The sequence below is a fragment of the Macaca mulatta genome, chromosome 15 (assembly GCF_049350105.2).
Source record: "Macaca mulatta isolate MMU2019108-1 chromosome 15, T2T-MMU8v2.0, whole genome shotgun sequence".
NCBI lineage: Eukaryota > Metazoa > Chordata > Mammalia > Primates > Cercopithecidae > Macaca > Macaca mulatta.
The window spans coordinates 21,225,334-21,239,467 of NC_133420.1; the positions used below are offsets into that span (position 1 = coordinate 21,225,334).

At 59.0% G+C, this 14,134-nt stretch overlaps 1 protein-coding gene across 5 annotated transcripts in view; it reads right to left on the bottom strand.

The window, feature by feature from the left end:
• Positions 1 to 461: 461 nt before the first annotated feature.
• MVB12B (multivesicular body subunit 12B) overlaps positions 462 to 14,134 on the bottom strand; it is a 181,442-nt gene continuing 167,769 nt past the window's right edge. For all 5 annotated transcript variants that reach the window (XM_015116818.3, XM_077967975.1, XM_077967968.1 and 2 more), the window contains one exon: positions 462 to 4,342. In XM_015116818.3, coding sequence (XP_014972304.3) covers positions 4,256 to 4,342 — 87 coding nt within the window. In that variant the 3' untranslated portion in view covers positions 462 to 4,255. The remainder of the gene's footprint in view (positions 4,343 to 14,134) is intronic.

Genomic DNA, 14,134 nt, shown 5'->3' on the forward strand with positions numbered 1-14,134 from the left:
GGCACCGCCGCCTCCTTAGCAGGTGTCTGGAGTGGCCTCTCACAAGCAGGTGAGCAGGCGGGACAGGATTGAAACCACCCAGACTCCGATGTGCTGTGTGTCCCCAGACAAGGGCCCCAGGCGAGTAGGAGGTGAAAGGCACCAAGCACTCCGGGCCTCCCCGCCGGGGCCACCTTGCAGGAGCCGCTCCTGTCTTCACAGCAGCTGGAGCTTTCTCCTTCCAGGAGCACCCCGAGGGCTGCCACCAGAGAACAGAGGGACTTTCTGCATCCCCCAGAATCCCACTGATTGTAACCAGGTGGTCTCAACTAAACGAGGGGCAAAGAAGCCCACCAGTCCTTTCTAGAAGGCTGACAGGCCAGGTGGTGACAAGAGCCCTGCTAGGGGAGAGAGAGCTGGGGGATTGCCCTGAAGGACACTGACCTCTGCTGGCTTCAGACACCACGACAGCAAACTGGGGAAAGAGGTTAAAACAAACGTTTATTTAACAAATTATATTAAGAATACAGACAATCACACAGTGGACTTCCCTTGCCGAGTACAAGAGTCACCTTGAATAAATATGCAGCGGGGACGTCATCCCTAAGGGCCTTGTCCAGGCCTGACACAGTCACACAGCAGCTCCATGGCCTTGGCTGGGAAAACAAAGCCGTCACTGGTGGCAACCCCCGGGTATGTGCTCAGAGTGGCAGGAGGAGAGTGGGCCGCCCTGAGGGTGCCAGGCAGCCCAAGCAGAGGCTGTGGGCTCAGGGGTGAGTGCCCGGCGTGGCCTCTGGGGACAAGGCAGGCCGCGAACCGAGTTCATGAGCTCAGCCGCCGTGTGGCTGCCAGGCCCGGAGGCTGCTTCCTCAAGGCCCTCCTTTGCCTTCATCCTCAGGCCCACCCAGTTCTCCGAGAAGCTGCAGGCTGGGATTCCCCACAGACACCTGTAGGCTCTGGAGGGCCCTCATCTTGGTGGAGGAGTGCGGGTAGGCCACTCCTGACTGTGCTCAGCACCCACTGCACAGTGGCCTGGTGACCGGCAGGGCCCAGTGGCGGCTGGGAAGTCCATGACAGGACTGGAAACAGAAAGAGCATCCCCAGCACAGGCTTGCGACGGGATGGCTGGCCCGGGGGCTGGGGGCCGACCCCCGCCTCTGCCGCTTAGCAGCCGGTCAAGCCTCAGCCTCTTCAACTCTAACAAGGAGCAAAGAACATCTACTTCCAGGTCACTCTGGTTTTAGGGGGAATAAAAGGAGAAATGTGCTTAGAGAGCCTGGCCTAGAGCCTGGCCGGGAGCAGGTGCTTAGAACACGGGAGTCCCTCTTGTCCTCCTACCGACCTCCAATTCCTTTACACGACCCCACTGGGTTCTCATCTCTCCAAGTGGTGGAGGATGTGGCTGGCATTTGTTCTTGGACTTGGGGTGGGAAGAAAGGCCTTAAGTATACATTTGCAAGGGAGCCCGCAGCAAAGCACCTGCTCCTTGTCACCTTTGTGCCATTTCCAAGGCCTCTGGAAAGACACTTCAACTTTCCAGAGAGAAAGGGGAGGTGGTGGGGACGGTGTGCTCTGGTTAGCCATTCTGGAGGGACAGAGGCTGCCGGCAGGGACAGCAGCAGTGGTGGGAAGTGCTGTGGCGGGGGGGACCTGAGGGATGAGGCCAAGACCTTCTTCACATTTCCAAGGGAAACTTTGTCCTTCCCTCCCACAGTGGCCAGAGGGCTCGTGGAGAAAAGAACTCTCCCAAAAGACAGAAAAGCTCTCAATTCCTAGGTATGAGCCAGAGTTCCATGCCTCAGTTTTCCCGCACCAGCCCCATTCAGGTGGGCTTACACGCACACGTGCTCTCACACACACACACACACACACACACACACACAGGCACACGCTTGTCCTCACCCACCTCTCAGAAGGCAATAAATGGTGGGTTAGGAGCAGCCTAAAACCTACCACAGACACCAACTTGTCCTTAACACTGTCACTGCTTATCTGAAGCTGCCGTTTACTACAACGTTCACAGTCATTTACTCTTATGCTAAGTCCGTAATGCTATGGAGAAGATGGCTCCAGCTCGCCTGAGTCCACGCAGTTTGTCCTCTTCCTGGTGGCCTGGAGGTCCTGTCCATCCAGCAACTGCAGGAGGGCATGCGGGGGCACCTGGCTGGGACCCCAGCTCGAGAGGGGCCTGCAGGGGTGTCAGTGGGGGCTGTGGGAGCCCCTTCCTCTCCTGCAGCCGCCCTCGCTGCTTGTTCTGTGTCCTTGCAGACAGGGCTCCCACACCACTGCCTCTGAGCCTCCTAGGGTCCGGCAGAGCTGCCACAGGCCTTTTCCCAGTCACGGGAGTGGAGTGAAGGGCCCCTGGCATTATCTGTCAGAGGCGATCTCACAACCAGGGCACGAAAAGAGGTCGAAGGACAAAGTTCACAAACCCTAATGAAGTGGGCAGAAGTGGCCAGAGCTCTGCCCTCTGCCCTCCTGCCGCCCCTGCCTGCCGGAAGTCACCCTTGTTGTTGGCTTTGGTCACACGGGCCACCACCCGAGGAGCCACGGCAGACATAGGTGCCCCCCGTGGGTGCCACGGGGCTCCTCAGGTCCCCAGAACCACACTGGCTTATGTGAACGGAGCATCGGCGGCCAGCCTGGCAGCCCCCTCCCCGCTCAGCATCAGTCCTATGACAAGGTCCTGCTGCTGTGCTACCCAGGAGGCCTGAGAAGGCCACCCCCACCAGGGGCGTCCTCGGGTCTCAGGGAGGGAGAAGTGGCTGCTTCCCTAATCCACAGAAATCAAGAGGTATCCGAGTGAAGATCGGGGTGGCAGAGGAGGAAGATGGGTCCACACAGGGGCCTGGGGCCTGGAGACGGAGGGGCTGGTGCAGGTGCATGAGGTATTTCTGGCCCCGCCCGCCTCTTGGCCAGCTGCGCTGTCCGGCGCTACCTCCCTTTCCTCCTGTTCCTCTGGGCCTCAGCTAGCACTACTGTGGGCTGCCCAGGGCCTGCAGCGGGAGAGGCTGTCCCTGCTGAGGCAGTGGCTTCCCTGGACCCAGATACTGCAGCCGCCAACCGCGGCATCAAGCCCCCACATCCAAGAGCCAACTCTTGGGGACCCAAAGATATCAGGTCCCCATATTCTGAGGAATCAGGACACAGTCCAATGCCTGACACCACAGAGTGAGGCAGCCCTTCACGTGAGGGCCTGGGCCCTGAGAGATGGCAGCCAGCACTGCTTAGGCAAACGCGCCTGGGGCTGAACTTGGCGCCCAGCACTGTGAGGACGCCAGCACCAGTGGGTACTCAGGAGAAATGCCAGTTCTGGCCCAAATTTGGTGACCTGGGTCAGAGGGACCTTTCAGAATGACTTGTTCCTGTTAGCAGACACCGTCAAGACATGCCTGGCTCCGAGAGGGGCTAGGTGCCCGTGTGCCTGTATCCTCCCAGGGCCAGCACGTCTCAGAGGGTGTCCCTGTGGTCCCTGGGTCAGGGCACGGACTGAGGCACCTGGAGCTATCGTTGGCATGTGGTTGTTGCATGGATGAGCCCTTGGGGGAGGCGCGCCGTGGCCGAGCACAGCGTCCTGGTGGTGGATCCAAGCAGGGCCGTCAACCATCCTCCTCCCCAGAAAGCAACAACCCCTCTGCCGGGGGCAGGGCTGCTGCTCCCCGACTTCCAGGCGACTGGGTGAGAAGTCCATGGGATGTCCAAAGGGCAGGGTCCACGCCGGGGCCACTGGCTTCTTCCTTCCACGTCTTCTCAGGGCTGCTGTGAGATCCTGCAGAGAGGAACTTGGTCCTGGCAGCCCTAGGCCAGGGAGGATCAGCGACCCTGGAGAGTCCTAGGTAAAGCTATCAGCCCCCAGGGTCTTCCAGGAAGGGACTCAGCGGCTTAGTGGGGTCTGCCCTGGTAGGTGACAGGAGGGAACGGAGGGAGCCGGTGGGCGTCACTGGGCGGCCGGGGCAACTGCCCGGGGCCCTCAGGGGGACTCCGTGGTGAGTGAGGTTTTTGGAGGACAACTGGTCATCACACAGACACGTTAGGAGCCGCTGGTCACTACAGCACACACAGATTAGTCATGGTTATGAACAACGTCCCCAGGGAGGCCGGGGTGTCAGGCCAGCTGAAGACAGGACACGCCCACTTAGCTGCCCAGTCTCCGGGCCAGCCCTGCTGGGGCAGTGTGGGAGGGAGGGCTGGTGGAGGCGGCAGGAGGAGGCGGGGGCAGCAGCCCCTGCCGTCAGTAGTCTGGGCGGTGGTCTCCCCGCAGGTGGCCGCTGGCTCCTCAGGACTGCGGGATCTGCTGACACCTGGTGGGGCTGGGCGGGAGCCTGGCGGCTGCGCTCTGCTCTGTGCGGAAGCTGTACTCATACTGGGTGGGGACAGAGAGACAGAGTCAGTCCATGGGACACCAGGGAAACCCCTCCACAACCTCAGATCAAGAGCAGGCAGAGGCCTGGGCTGCCTCATGGGGCATCCTGACATAGGGCTGCTGGCCAGGCTGGTGCCAGCCAGAGCCTGCCCTCTGCTGGCCCTCTTGGGCCCCTGAGCTGTGCCCGTGAACTGTGCATGTGGCGTGTGTGTGTGGACACGCCTGCGGGGGTGACAGGCTCCTGTGGCGATGACTGGTATCCTCCACAGTCCCTGCCTGCTCCCTGTGAGGCCAGGCCTGGCGCCAGCAGTGTGCAAAGCCATGGTGCCACCCACCTGCCAGGCCTGTGCTGACTGTCATGGCCTTCTGCCCAGCAGGACAGTTCTCGTGCCCCTGCTGGTGAGGGCAGATTCTCAAACCCAAACCTCGCCAAGGCTGGTCTCAGCTGCCAGGCTCTGGGGACCTGTGATATGCTGGCTCCGCTGAAGCAAGAACCAATACCAGGTGGTGCCCAGGGACATGGGAAGGGCCTCCACTGCTGTCCCTGGCACCGTCCACACCCTCCCCATGCCTTCCTTACGGAGTCCTCAGAGGCACCCCTGCTGAGGACTCCTGACAGGCCACAGCGGGGCCAGAGTGGCTGCCTGGGGAGGGGACCTTCCTCCACGGCTCAGCCCTGCTGCTCCCTGTCTTGAGGACAAGAGTTAAGCCTCACACCAGAGACCCCAGCTTACCTAAGCGACCCTGGCTCACCAAAATGAGTTCCAAGTCTGATGGAAATTTAGAGAAGGGATAAGTACCTCTGAGGGGGCTGGGAGCACCTGTAGTTCACTTAGATGCCAGGTGAGGTCTTGGTGCCCAAACATAAAGCAGGGCATGTGGGCAGAGCGGGCACATGGGCAGAGCAGGCACGGGGCACTCCAGCCACAGAAATGGGCTGGCAGCTGCCTGGCTGGACACAGGTGCAAGGTGCTGGGGCTGCGTGGGGTGTGGGGAACAGCCTGGAACCCTACGTCAAGGCAGCCTCGTGGTCACATGGATTTTAGGAAGCAGGAACTTAGATTAGATCAGTGGTTTTCAAGCATTTAAATATTAAAAAAAGTTTTAGCAGTAGAATTGCCATAAGAAGAGCTCCCCTGCAGAGAGCAGATGGAAGTGGAGCTGCCCTGTAGCTGAGCTGACCATGAGTTGCAGCCCCTTGGGGGACACCTGTAGACAGGCAGTCCAGGAAGGGAGGCTGTCAGGAACACGGTAGGGGTAACACCGCCCTAGGAGGACGCCAAGCACTGCAACCAGCCCCAGGGAGGGTCCCGGGGTGCCCACGCCCTGCCCGCCAGCAGGTGGCCTTCCGGGCCTGCCCAGCCCTCCCTGCTGCCCAAATCGAGCCGCCTGTAGCAAGGAGCCCTCCCGAGGGCCCCGATGAGTGAGGAGGGCTGCAGCGCTGAGCCTTCAGGGGCAGAGTGGGGCCCAAATGCCATCCAACCATGAAGGGGCATGGGAGCCCTTTTCCCTTAAAGTGGAAAACTGGTGGGGAGGCTGTGGCAGCCAGCAAGTCGTAGCCCAGCACTGCAGCCATGCCCACAGACTAGCGCCACATCCACGGCCAAAGCCCAGCACTATGTCCACGGCTGCCCCTGCTCCACAGTCCCCAGGCCGACCCGGGACAGATGGACAGACCCTGGTCTCAGCTGGGGCTGAGGCTGGCCCTGCCCCGTGTGCAAGGTGGGCTGAGCAGACATGTGGCCCCCGAGCCAAAGGGAGCCCTGTTCACAGCATCTGCTGCCTGGCAGGGTGCAGAGGGAAGGACCCTAGGCTGCAGGACAACTCAGGCGGACTCCTCTCCTCTCCTGCCCTCAGTGAACTCATCTCTCAGGTGGGGTGATGCGCCCACAGCCAGGCCTGCCCGGAGGATGGAATGAGCAACGGCAGCGCAGGGCCCGCCACACCCTGGCACTGAGCAAGCTATCACTGAACGTCTGGCTGCTCCACAGAACCCGCCATGCAGCCCCAGCCCTCCACTTTCCTGCTCGCCAACCACCAGGCACAGGCCGCGGTCAGGAGGCTCCGGCTCTGGGAGGCTGAGGAGCGGGGCAGCGCCAAACGCTGGGAGGACACTGCCACCTGGTGGCCGCCTGGCACATGCACGGCAGGGAACAGCGGCGAATTTATTCCCTGGCTGGCTTCATCAAGCCCCCACAGACACCCGCCCTGCGCTGGGCTCCCAGGGTAGCAGAGGACGGGGCGGGCATGCCCAGCACAGCCCAGCATGAAGGTCACCTTCGAGGGCACATGCACGGGGCGTGGGGACCACTGGAGAGGGCAAGGAGGGCTTCGCGGGGCAGGGGGCATTCACATCTTGAAAGCAGATTTGGGGCCTGACTGGCGAAGAGAATTGACAGCACCTAGGGCAGCAGGTGCCAAGGTGCAGAGAAGAGCGCCACGGGCACACCTGCCTGTGGGGACAGCGGGGCTGAGGGCCTGCGGCGTGGATAGTTAGGCCATCAGCCCTGGCTCGGGAGAGAACATGCAGCAGGCTTTTCAACCCTGAACGCACACCAGTCCCCGGGGGTCCCAGTCAAATGCAGATTCTGACTGGATAGGTCTGGGGCCAGGCCTGAGAATCTGCATTTCAAATAGCTCCTAGGTAACCCCATGCTGCTGCTCTGGGGACCGGTTTAGACAATTCTACGACCCAATCACTGGGACCTGGGAATGGGTGTGGATGTGGATGTGCAGAGAGGGAAGGGCCAGAGACCACATGCTGTGCAGAGAGGAGCTGGGGAAGGACTGGCGGGGGAGGGGGTGGGGGTGGGTGGGTGGTGGGGGAGGCGGGGGTGGGACATGGCTTGGAGGCGCTCCACTTTGGATGCTCCAAGGCCATGCCAGGGAGATGCCTGCAGAGGTGAAGCATCTCAGATGACAGAGGGAGAAAGCCCACAGCCAGGTGTCTGCAGGGCAGTGGAGGGGCTGGGGGAGGCTTCCTGGGCCGCGCCCTTCTGCTCCTTCAGTAGGCCTTGCTGTATCTGCTGGTCCGGGTTTCCTGGGAGTGGCAGGGAGTGCTGAGGGCTGGCCTGCCAGAGAGAGCAGGTGAAGGGCGGCTGCAGCCCCAGCCCGAGTGTCCACAGCCAGAGTGCCTAGGCCCGGGCCTGGTGGGGGCTTTCTGGATGGTGAGCGGGGGAGCAGGACGCTTCCACGCCTCTGTGAGCAACTGGCTGATTGGGCAGAGGAGCTGTCCTGGGGACCCTGTGCCGCTGTCCCAGTCTCTGTGGCCAGGAGTGGGAACAGGGTCGCGGGGAGGGCATGGCTGGGCCCTCCGGGCTGGAGGAGGGCGGAGAAGGCGCCCCCTTCCTGCCTGCGCCGCGCCGGTCCCCGCGAGGGCGCACAGATTGCGCCCCCACCCTCTCTCCCTCGGGATTTTTTTCCCTTTTTAGGTTATCTTGGCTGGAGAAAAGCGTCACCCACCCCCCTTCTTGTTTTCCCTAACTCCCCAAATGAAATTTCAACATATGTCCCGCGACATAATCCCCTCTGGCTGCGGCCGCCTTCCCGCAGACGCGGTCCCTGCCCGCTCCTCCCGCCGTGTTTACCCAGGAGACGGGGCCGCTTCTGGAAGCCCTTTCACTCCCTTGGGCAAACAGCGAGTACCTTTGAAGGTGGATTTGGGCCCGGATCTGTTTACTCAAGACATTAGTCTCCTGCATAAGAAAAACCTGCACTCGCGAACAAACAGCAAATCCTTTTTGAATTAAAAAAATTTTCAATTAAAAAGCATTTGGTCCGCACAGCTCCGTCCAGCTGCGCAGCGCTGGGCCTGCGCCCTCTGGTGGGCACAGGCCGCCACTGCAGCAGCTGGGCAGCCCGGGCCTGGGGCCTCTCTCCGGAAAGAGATGTCACTGTCAGGGGTTCTGCCAGGGGTCCCGGAGGCTCTGCCAGTGGTCCTGGGGACCCTGCCACTGATGGCAGCAGGCGTCTCCGGCCACGGTGCGAGAGTCTCAGCTTCTAAAAGCCTTTTCTCATAGTGAGGCCAGTGTCCTGCGATAGGAGGTGCCAACTGTAGCTTCCAGCAGCACCTAGGAGGCAAAGTCCCTTCAGCCCCAGCTTCGAGGCAAAGAGGGGGCAGTAGAACCTAGTGGTCTACTCACAACTAGGACGTTTCGTGTGCAAGTGCCTTGAGAGTGAAAAGAGCCCTGGTTACGCATCAGAACCAAAGGCTTTAACCACAGTGATGCATGTGCCCCACCCGGGGTTGGCAGGAGTGGTCCTGGTTTAACCGGCACCGGGACACCAGCATTTTTTGAAAACACTCAGGTGATTTCAGTACTAACTGCACTAATCACCAGAGGGGGAGGCAAGTGCACTGCTCTTCCAGGCTCCTCCCTCCTTCCCACACCAGGTCTCACACTGAGCGCTCTAGAAGGCTCCAGACGGGAAAGGGCAGTAAGGGGCTGATCCCAGCACCCGAGCTTTGCAGAGGAGGAAAGTGAAGCCCAAGAAAGGATCTGACTTCCTGAGGTCCCAGAGTGAGCTGGGCAGTGCTGGACCAGGCCTGGGCCCAGAGAGGCGTGGGGGGAGGGGGGCAGGTGCTGTGCTGGCTGGGAAACCTGCATTAGACATTGGCATCCACCTCTCCTGGGATGCAACTCCAGCATGGAGGCCAGACCGACAGACATGAACTAGTGAGCTCGTGGGTGAATCATGGTAGGGTCTGGAATGGTGTAGTCCAGAGGGCAGGGGCTGGGCCAGGCCAGGTGAGGACAGGTGGGAGGGAACTAAAGGGGCCAAGGCTGGGGCCAACGAGAAGAGTCTGGTGCACGGGTGGACAGACACTGATGGGTGGGCTTGGGCAGGTGGATGGGCCTGGCCCTAGCACAGGCAGGGAGAGGTGGGGGAGACGCTGCACCGCAGCCCCACCTGTCTGTTTCTCCAACCCCCGGCTCAGCACTCCAGTCATCCCCTTCCATCTCAGGTGCTCCCACGGCCTCGGCCATGATACAGGCTCTTCCTGTTTCTAAAATCCTAAAGCTTCAGCTTGCTTACACAAGGGGCTCCATGTCCTCATGTGTTTCCTGAAGATGAGGAATGCAGCCCTGGCTTCTGAAACACTGCAGGAGAGAGGCAGGGCCCAGCACACTGCCCACGTCATACGGCAAGGCCTGAAGCGCTGTATTCCTGGGACGGGCCTTCAGGGCCCCATGGCCCCATCCTGCAGGCCTCTTCCGCAAGACGAGGGTGGGCTGCCCGCTGCTTTCTAAGGCATATTCCGGAGCCCCTCCCCAGGCAGTAGTTCAGTGGGTGTGGGCGCCGGTGTTTCGATAAGGACCCAGGTGATTCTGAGCAACTGTCCAGTTTAGAAACCCTGCACGTCTTCTTCCAGCAGCTGCGGGACTGGCTGAGGCCACAGAGGGGAAGGCACCGGCCTGGGGCCGCCTGACACTCTGTGGTCTGAGCCTTCCCATTTTCTCCATGGGAGTCCTTGCTTCCTACTTGGGCCATGGTTCTAGAGACATTGGAGAGGCTGCACACCCAGCGGGAAGCCCCAGGTCCAAAGAGCGCAAAGAAAGTGCTTGGCCCAGAGGAAGGTTATTCACGAGCAGGTGGGCCTTGGGGGTAGGGGGAAGCCAGGATGCCCACCTCATGCCCCGGAGATGAGGCGGATTCCTTGTTCAGTGCTGTCTTTGAGAGTGAGGCCCCGCAGCTGGGCCTGGAGCTCAGGGCTGTGACCCCTGTGGTCAAGAGTAGGGAGCTGGATAGTCTGGCAGGACAGAACCCCCTTGCCACTACTGGGGAGTGAGCCGAGGTCCCATGAAGCCACGCCACTTGACCAAGGCCTCCGGGTTGGGGAACAGCTGGGAGATGTGTTCAATGACCACACTGCGGGGTGTGGACAGAGGGGTGGGTGAGGGCTCCTGCAGACCCTTTGGGAAGCCGCTTCTCTTTTCCTAACAGCCTGCCCAGATGGTTCATGAGCTCTAACCTGAGAACCACAACCCAAAAGCACGGAGCCAAAGATCAGCTGGGGGGTGGGTCTCACCCTAAACCGGGGGGGGGAATAAGGGCCCCACCAGCTCCACGTGGTTCTAGGGCACCCCCGCCCCTGCTTCCAGCCAGTTCAGCCCCTGCTCCCTGGAGCCAAGAGCTCCAGGAGCAGAAGCCTGTGTGTCTGGGCACTGCTGTGTCCTCACCGCCCAGCACAGCACCCAGCCCGGGTCACTGAATAAATGCATGGCCATCTGCCAGTCCAGTCCCTTCCTCTCTACTAGTCCACATCCCAGTCATTCTGTCAATCCTCATTGGTACCCAGCCCCTCCTGTCTCCTCCAAGCCTGGGTCTCCCACAGGGCGATGACAATGCCGAGGGTCTGTCTCTGAGGGACACCCTGCCTTAGGCTGCCTGTCCCCTGGGCTCAGGGCCCGGAGAGTGCCCTCACCTTCAGGGCACCCTAGCTCACAAAGCACCTTCCACCCAGGATCTGGCCTGCGTCCAGGAGCAGGGCAAGTGACTCCCAGCTCCCCACCCTGATGCAGAGCCCTGAGCCCCACATCCTGGGGAGAGGTCTTTCCCCTGCGTGGCTCCCCCTCCTCTCCCAGCCAGTTCTGTCAGAAACACTCTTCCTTGTCCTTAAGGACCACTAAAGGGACACTTGCTCTGGGAAGCGTGCTCCTTCCCCGGGGAAAACGGACCACAACAACACTTTCCATACCCTCCTCATGCTCAGGGCAGCTGTGGAGCCTCAGTTGTAGCTCCAGAGCCCAGTAGAGATCATGGCCTAGAATGAATGCAGGAATGAGTGAACAGTGGGTGGGTAGCGGTGGGTGGGTGGGGAGTGGGTGAGTGGAAGGGTGGGTAGGTGAGTAGATGAATGGGTGGGTGAGTGAGTGCGTGGGTGGGTATGGATGGATGCGTGGATGGGTAGGTGGCTGGGTGGATAGGCAGGAGGATGAGTGGATGGGTTAAAATGTGGATGGGTGGGTGGGGGGATGGGCAGATGGATGGATGGATGGGTAGGTGGATGGATGGGTGGATGGGTAGGTGGATGGATGGGTGGATGGGTAGGTGGATGGATGGGGGGTAAATGGGTGGATGGATGGGTAGGTGGATGGATGGGTGGATGGGTAGGTGGATGGATGGGTAGGTGGATGGATGGGTGGATGGGTAGGTGGATAGATGGGTAGGTGGATGGATGGGGGGGTAAGTGGGTGGATGGATGGGTAGGTGGATGGATGGGTGGATGGGTAGGTGGATGGATGGGTGGATGGGTAGGTGGATGGATGGGTGGATGGGTAGGTGGATGGATGGGGGGTAAATGGGTGGATGGATGGGTAGGTGGATGGATGGGTGGATGGGTAGGTGGATGGATGGGTGGATGGGTAGGTAGATGGATGGGTAGGTAGATGGATGGGTAGGTAGATGGATGGGTGGATGGGTAGGTAGATGGATGGGTGGATGGGTAGGTGGATGGATGGGGGGGTAAGTGGGTGGATGGATGGGTAGGTGGATGGATGGGTGGATGGGTAGGTAGATGGATGGGTAGGTAGATGGATGGGTAGGTAGATGGATGGGTGGATGGGTAGGTAGATGGATGGGTGGATGGGTAGGTGGATGGATGGGTAGGTGGACGGATGGGTGGATGGGTAGGTGAATGGATGCGGGGGTAGGTGGATGGATGCGGGGGTAAGTGGGTGGATGGATGGGTAGGTGGATGGATGGGTGGATGGGTAGGTAGATGGATGGGTGGATGGGTAGGTGGATGGATGGGTGGATGGGTAGGTGGATGGATGGGTGGATTGGTAGGTGGATGGACGGGTGGGTAAGTGGGTAGGTGGATGGACAAGTCGATGGTGAGTGAAGAGACACACCAGGCTCTGGGCATATCTCAATGCAAAGGAGAGAAAGCAGCTAGTTTAGGGGCTCAGTTCTTGGGCAGGTAGAAGGTCATCCTGGTTTTTAGTCCTTGTGTCAGCAGCACTGTGCTGGCACAGCCCTGGGGCTTCTGGGCATGACTGAATGTCAGCCCATCCCATGGTACAGTAACTCATGCACATCAAGTACCAAGCCCAGGGCCCGTCCACGCAGCACGTCATGCCTGTGGATGATGAAACTGAGTCTAAGTCTAGTGATTTGGTCTGTTTCTCTCTGCAGGCAGTGTACGAGCTGCAGCTTCACACAGCGCTGGCCTGTGTGGTGTTTCACAATAGTCATAAACATTGAAAAGTGAAAAGACTTTGCATAGGATGCCGATATTTATCTAGATGTTATTGAAAAAAACATAGGGAGATATGACAATTCCAGACCCTCATCCTCACCCAGTAAACCCTCAGTCTCACAGGTGGGTGGTGGGTGGAGGTGGCCTCCTTTCCAGAGGCCTGTGCTCTCCAGTTTGCCACAGTCCCCAGCACTCCCTACAAAGTGCCCAGCTGGGAAGACTGTCCACTGCCATCTCACCACCGTGACTGTGTCTTGCACGTGCATGTATAGGATGATGCGGGCGCAGCCAGCAAGAAAGCAAAATGTTTCTCGTACCTGGGACTATTAAAAGCAGGAAAATGAAAGATAGATTAAGAAAACTATGTATTTCAAAAAAAAAAAAAATGGGAGAAAGCACATTTTGTGGTGGAAATGAAGATGGCTGCATGATGAACAAAGACAAAAACATGCCTTGCTCTTGCCTCGCTCTCTCCAACCCCTCGCTCCCTGTGGCACCTGCATGTCCAGCTGTGCTGCTCTGGGTGGGGGCTCTGGGCAGGGCTGTGCACTGTCAGATACCCTGGCCACTGAATAAATGCCATTTCCCTTCTCTTCTCTTTTTTTTTTCTTTTCTTTTCTTCTCTCTCTCTTTCTTTCTTTTTTTCTTTTTTTTTGAGACAGGATCTCACTCTGTTACCCAGGCTGGAGTGCAGTGGCTCCATCTCAGCTCACTGCAGCCTTGACCTCCTCATACCTTGGCCTCCCCAGTAACTGGGACCACAGGCATGCACCATCACACCTGGCTAATTTGTGTATTTTTTGTAGAGATGGGGTTTTACCATGTTGTCCAGGCTGATCTCAAACTCAAACTCTCAAGATCGGTGGGCTCCAGTGATCCACTCATCTTGGTCTGGCAAAGGGCTGGGATTACAGGTGTGAACCACCAGGCCCAGCCTAAATGCTATTTTGGTGTCTGCAAACAACCGTGGGGGGGCTCCCTGGTCACTGAGTCAGCATTTTAGAATTCACCTGAATACCACCTAAAAAGCGAGTCGTTGTATTTCTCCTCTTCTAGATTGTTTGTAGAAGAGATTTAAAACCACACTGATTGCCAGTACTGGTTACTGGGTAGAAAATGAGAGCTGTGAGGTGCTCCGGGAAGGGGCCCTCCCCACCCTTTGTCTTGATGCTTATTTTTACACACGTGCTAAGTAGCCTTCCACTTGTTCATCTTAGTAGGCATTACTTTACCTAAAACTAGAGGTGCAAAAGTTCCCAGAAACCATAAGAAAAGGGTAGGAAAAATCTTCCTCTGAAGGACTTGCAAAAGGTGAGATGTTCACCTTGACTTCAATTCTGCATGAGTGAGTGTGACTCACAGCGGTAACCAGGGCAGGTGGTTCTGCCTGGCAAACATCACCTCTGCTTCACTTTGTTTCTGCAGGCTTAGCCTGGTCCTCTTATTCATATGATGAATGCCTTGGGCCACCACGGGAACAAGCTGTGTGGTGGTGGCGGCTGCTAGGATGACATTGGCTGCCAACAAGACCCAAAAGGGCAGTGGGGGAGGGGGCTTCCAAGACACTCAGAATTAGGAACTCTATTAAT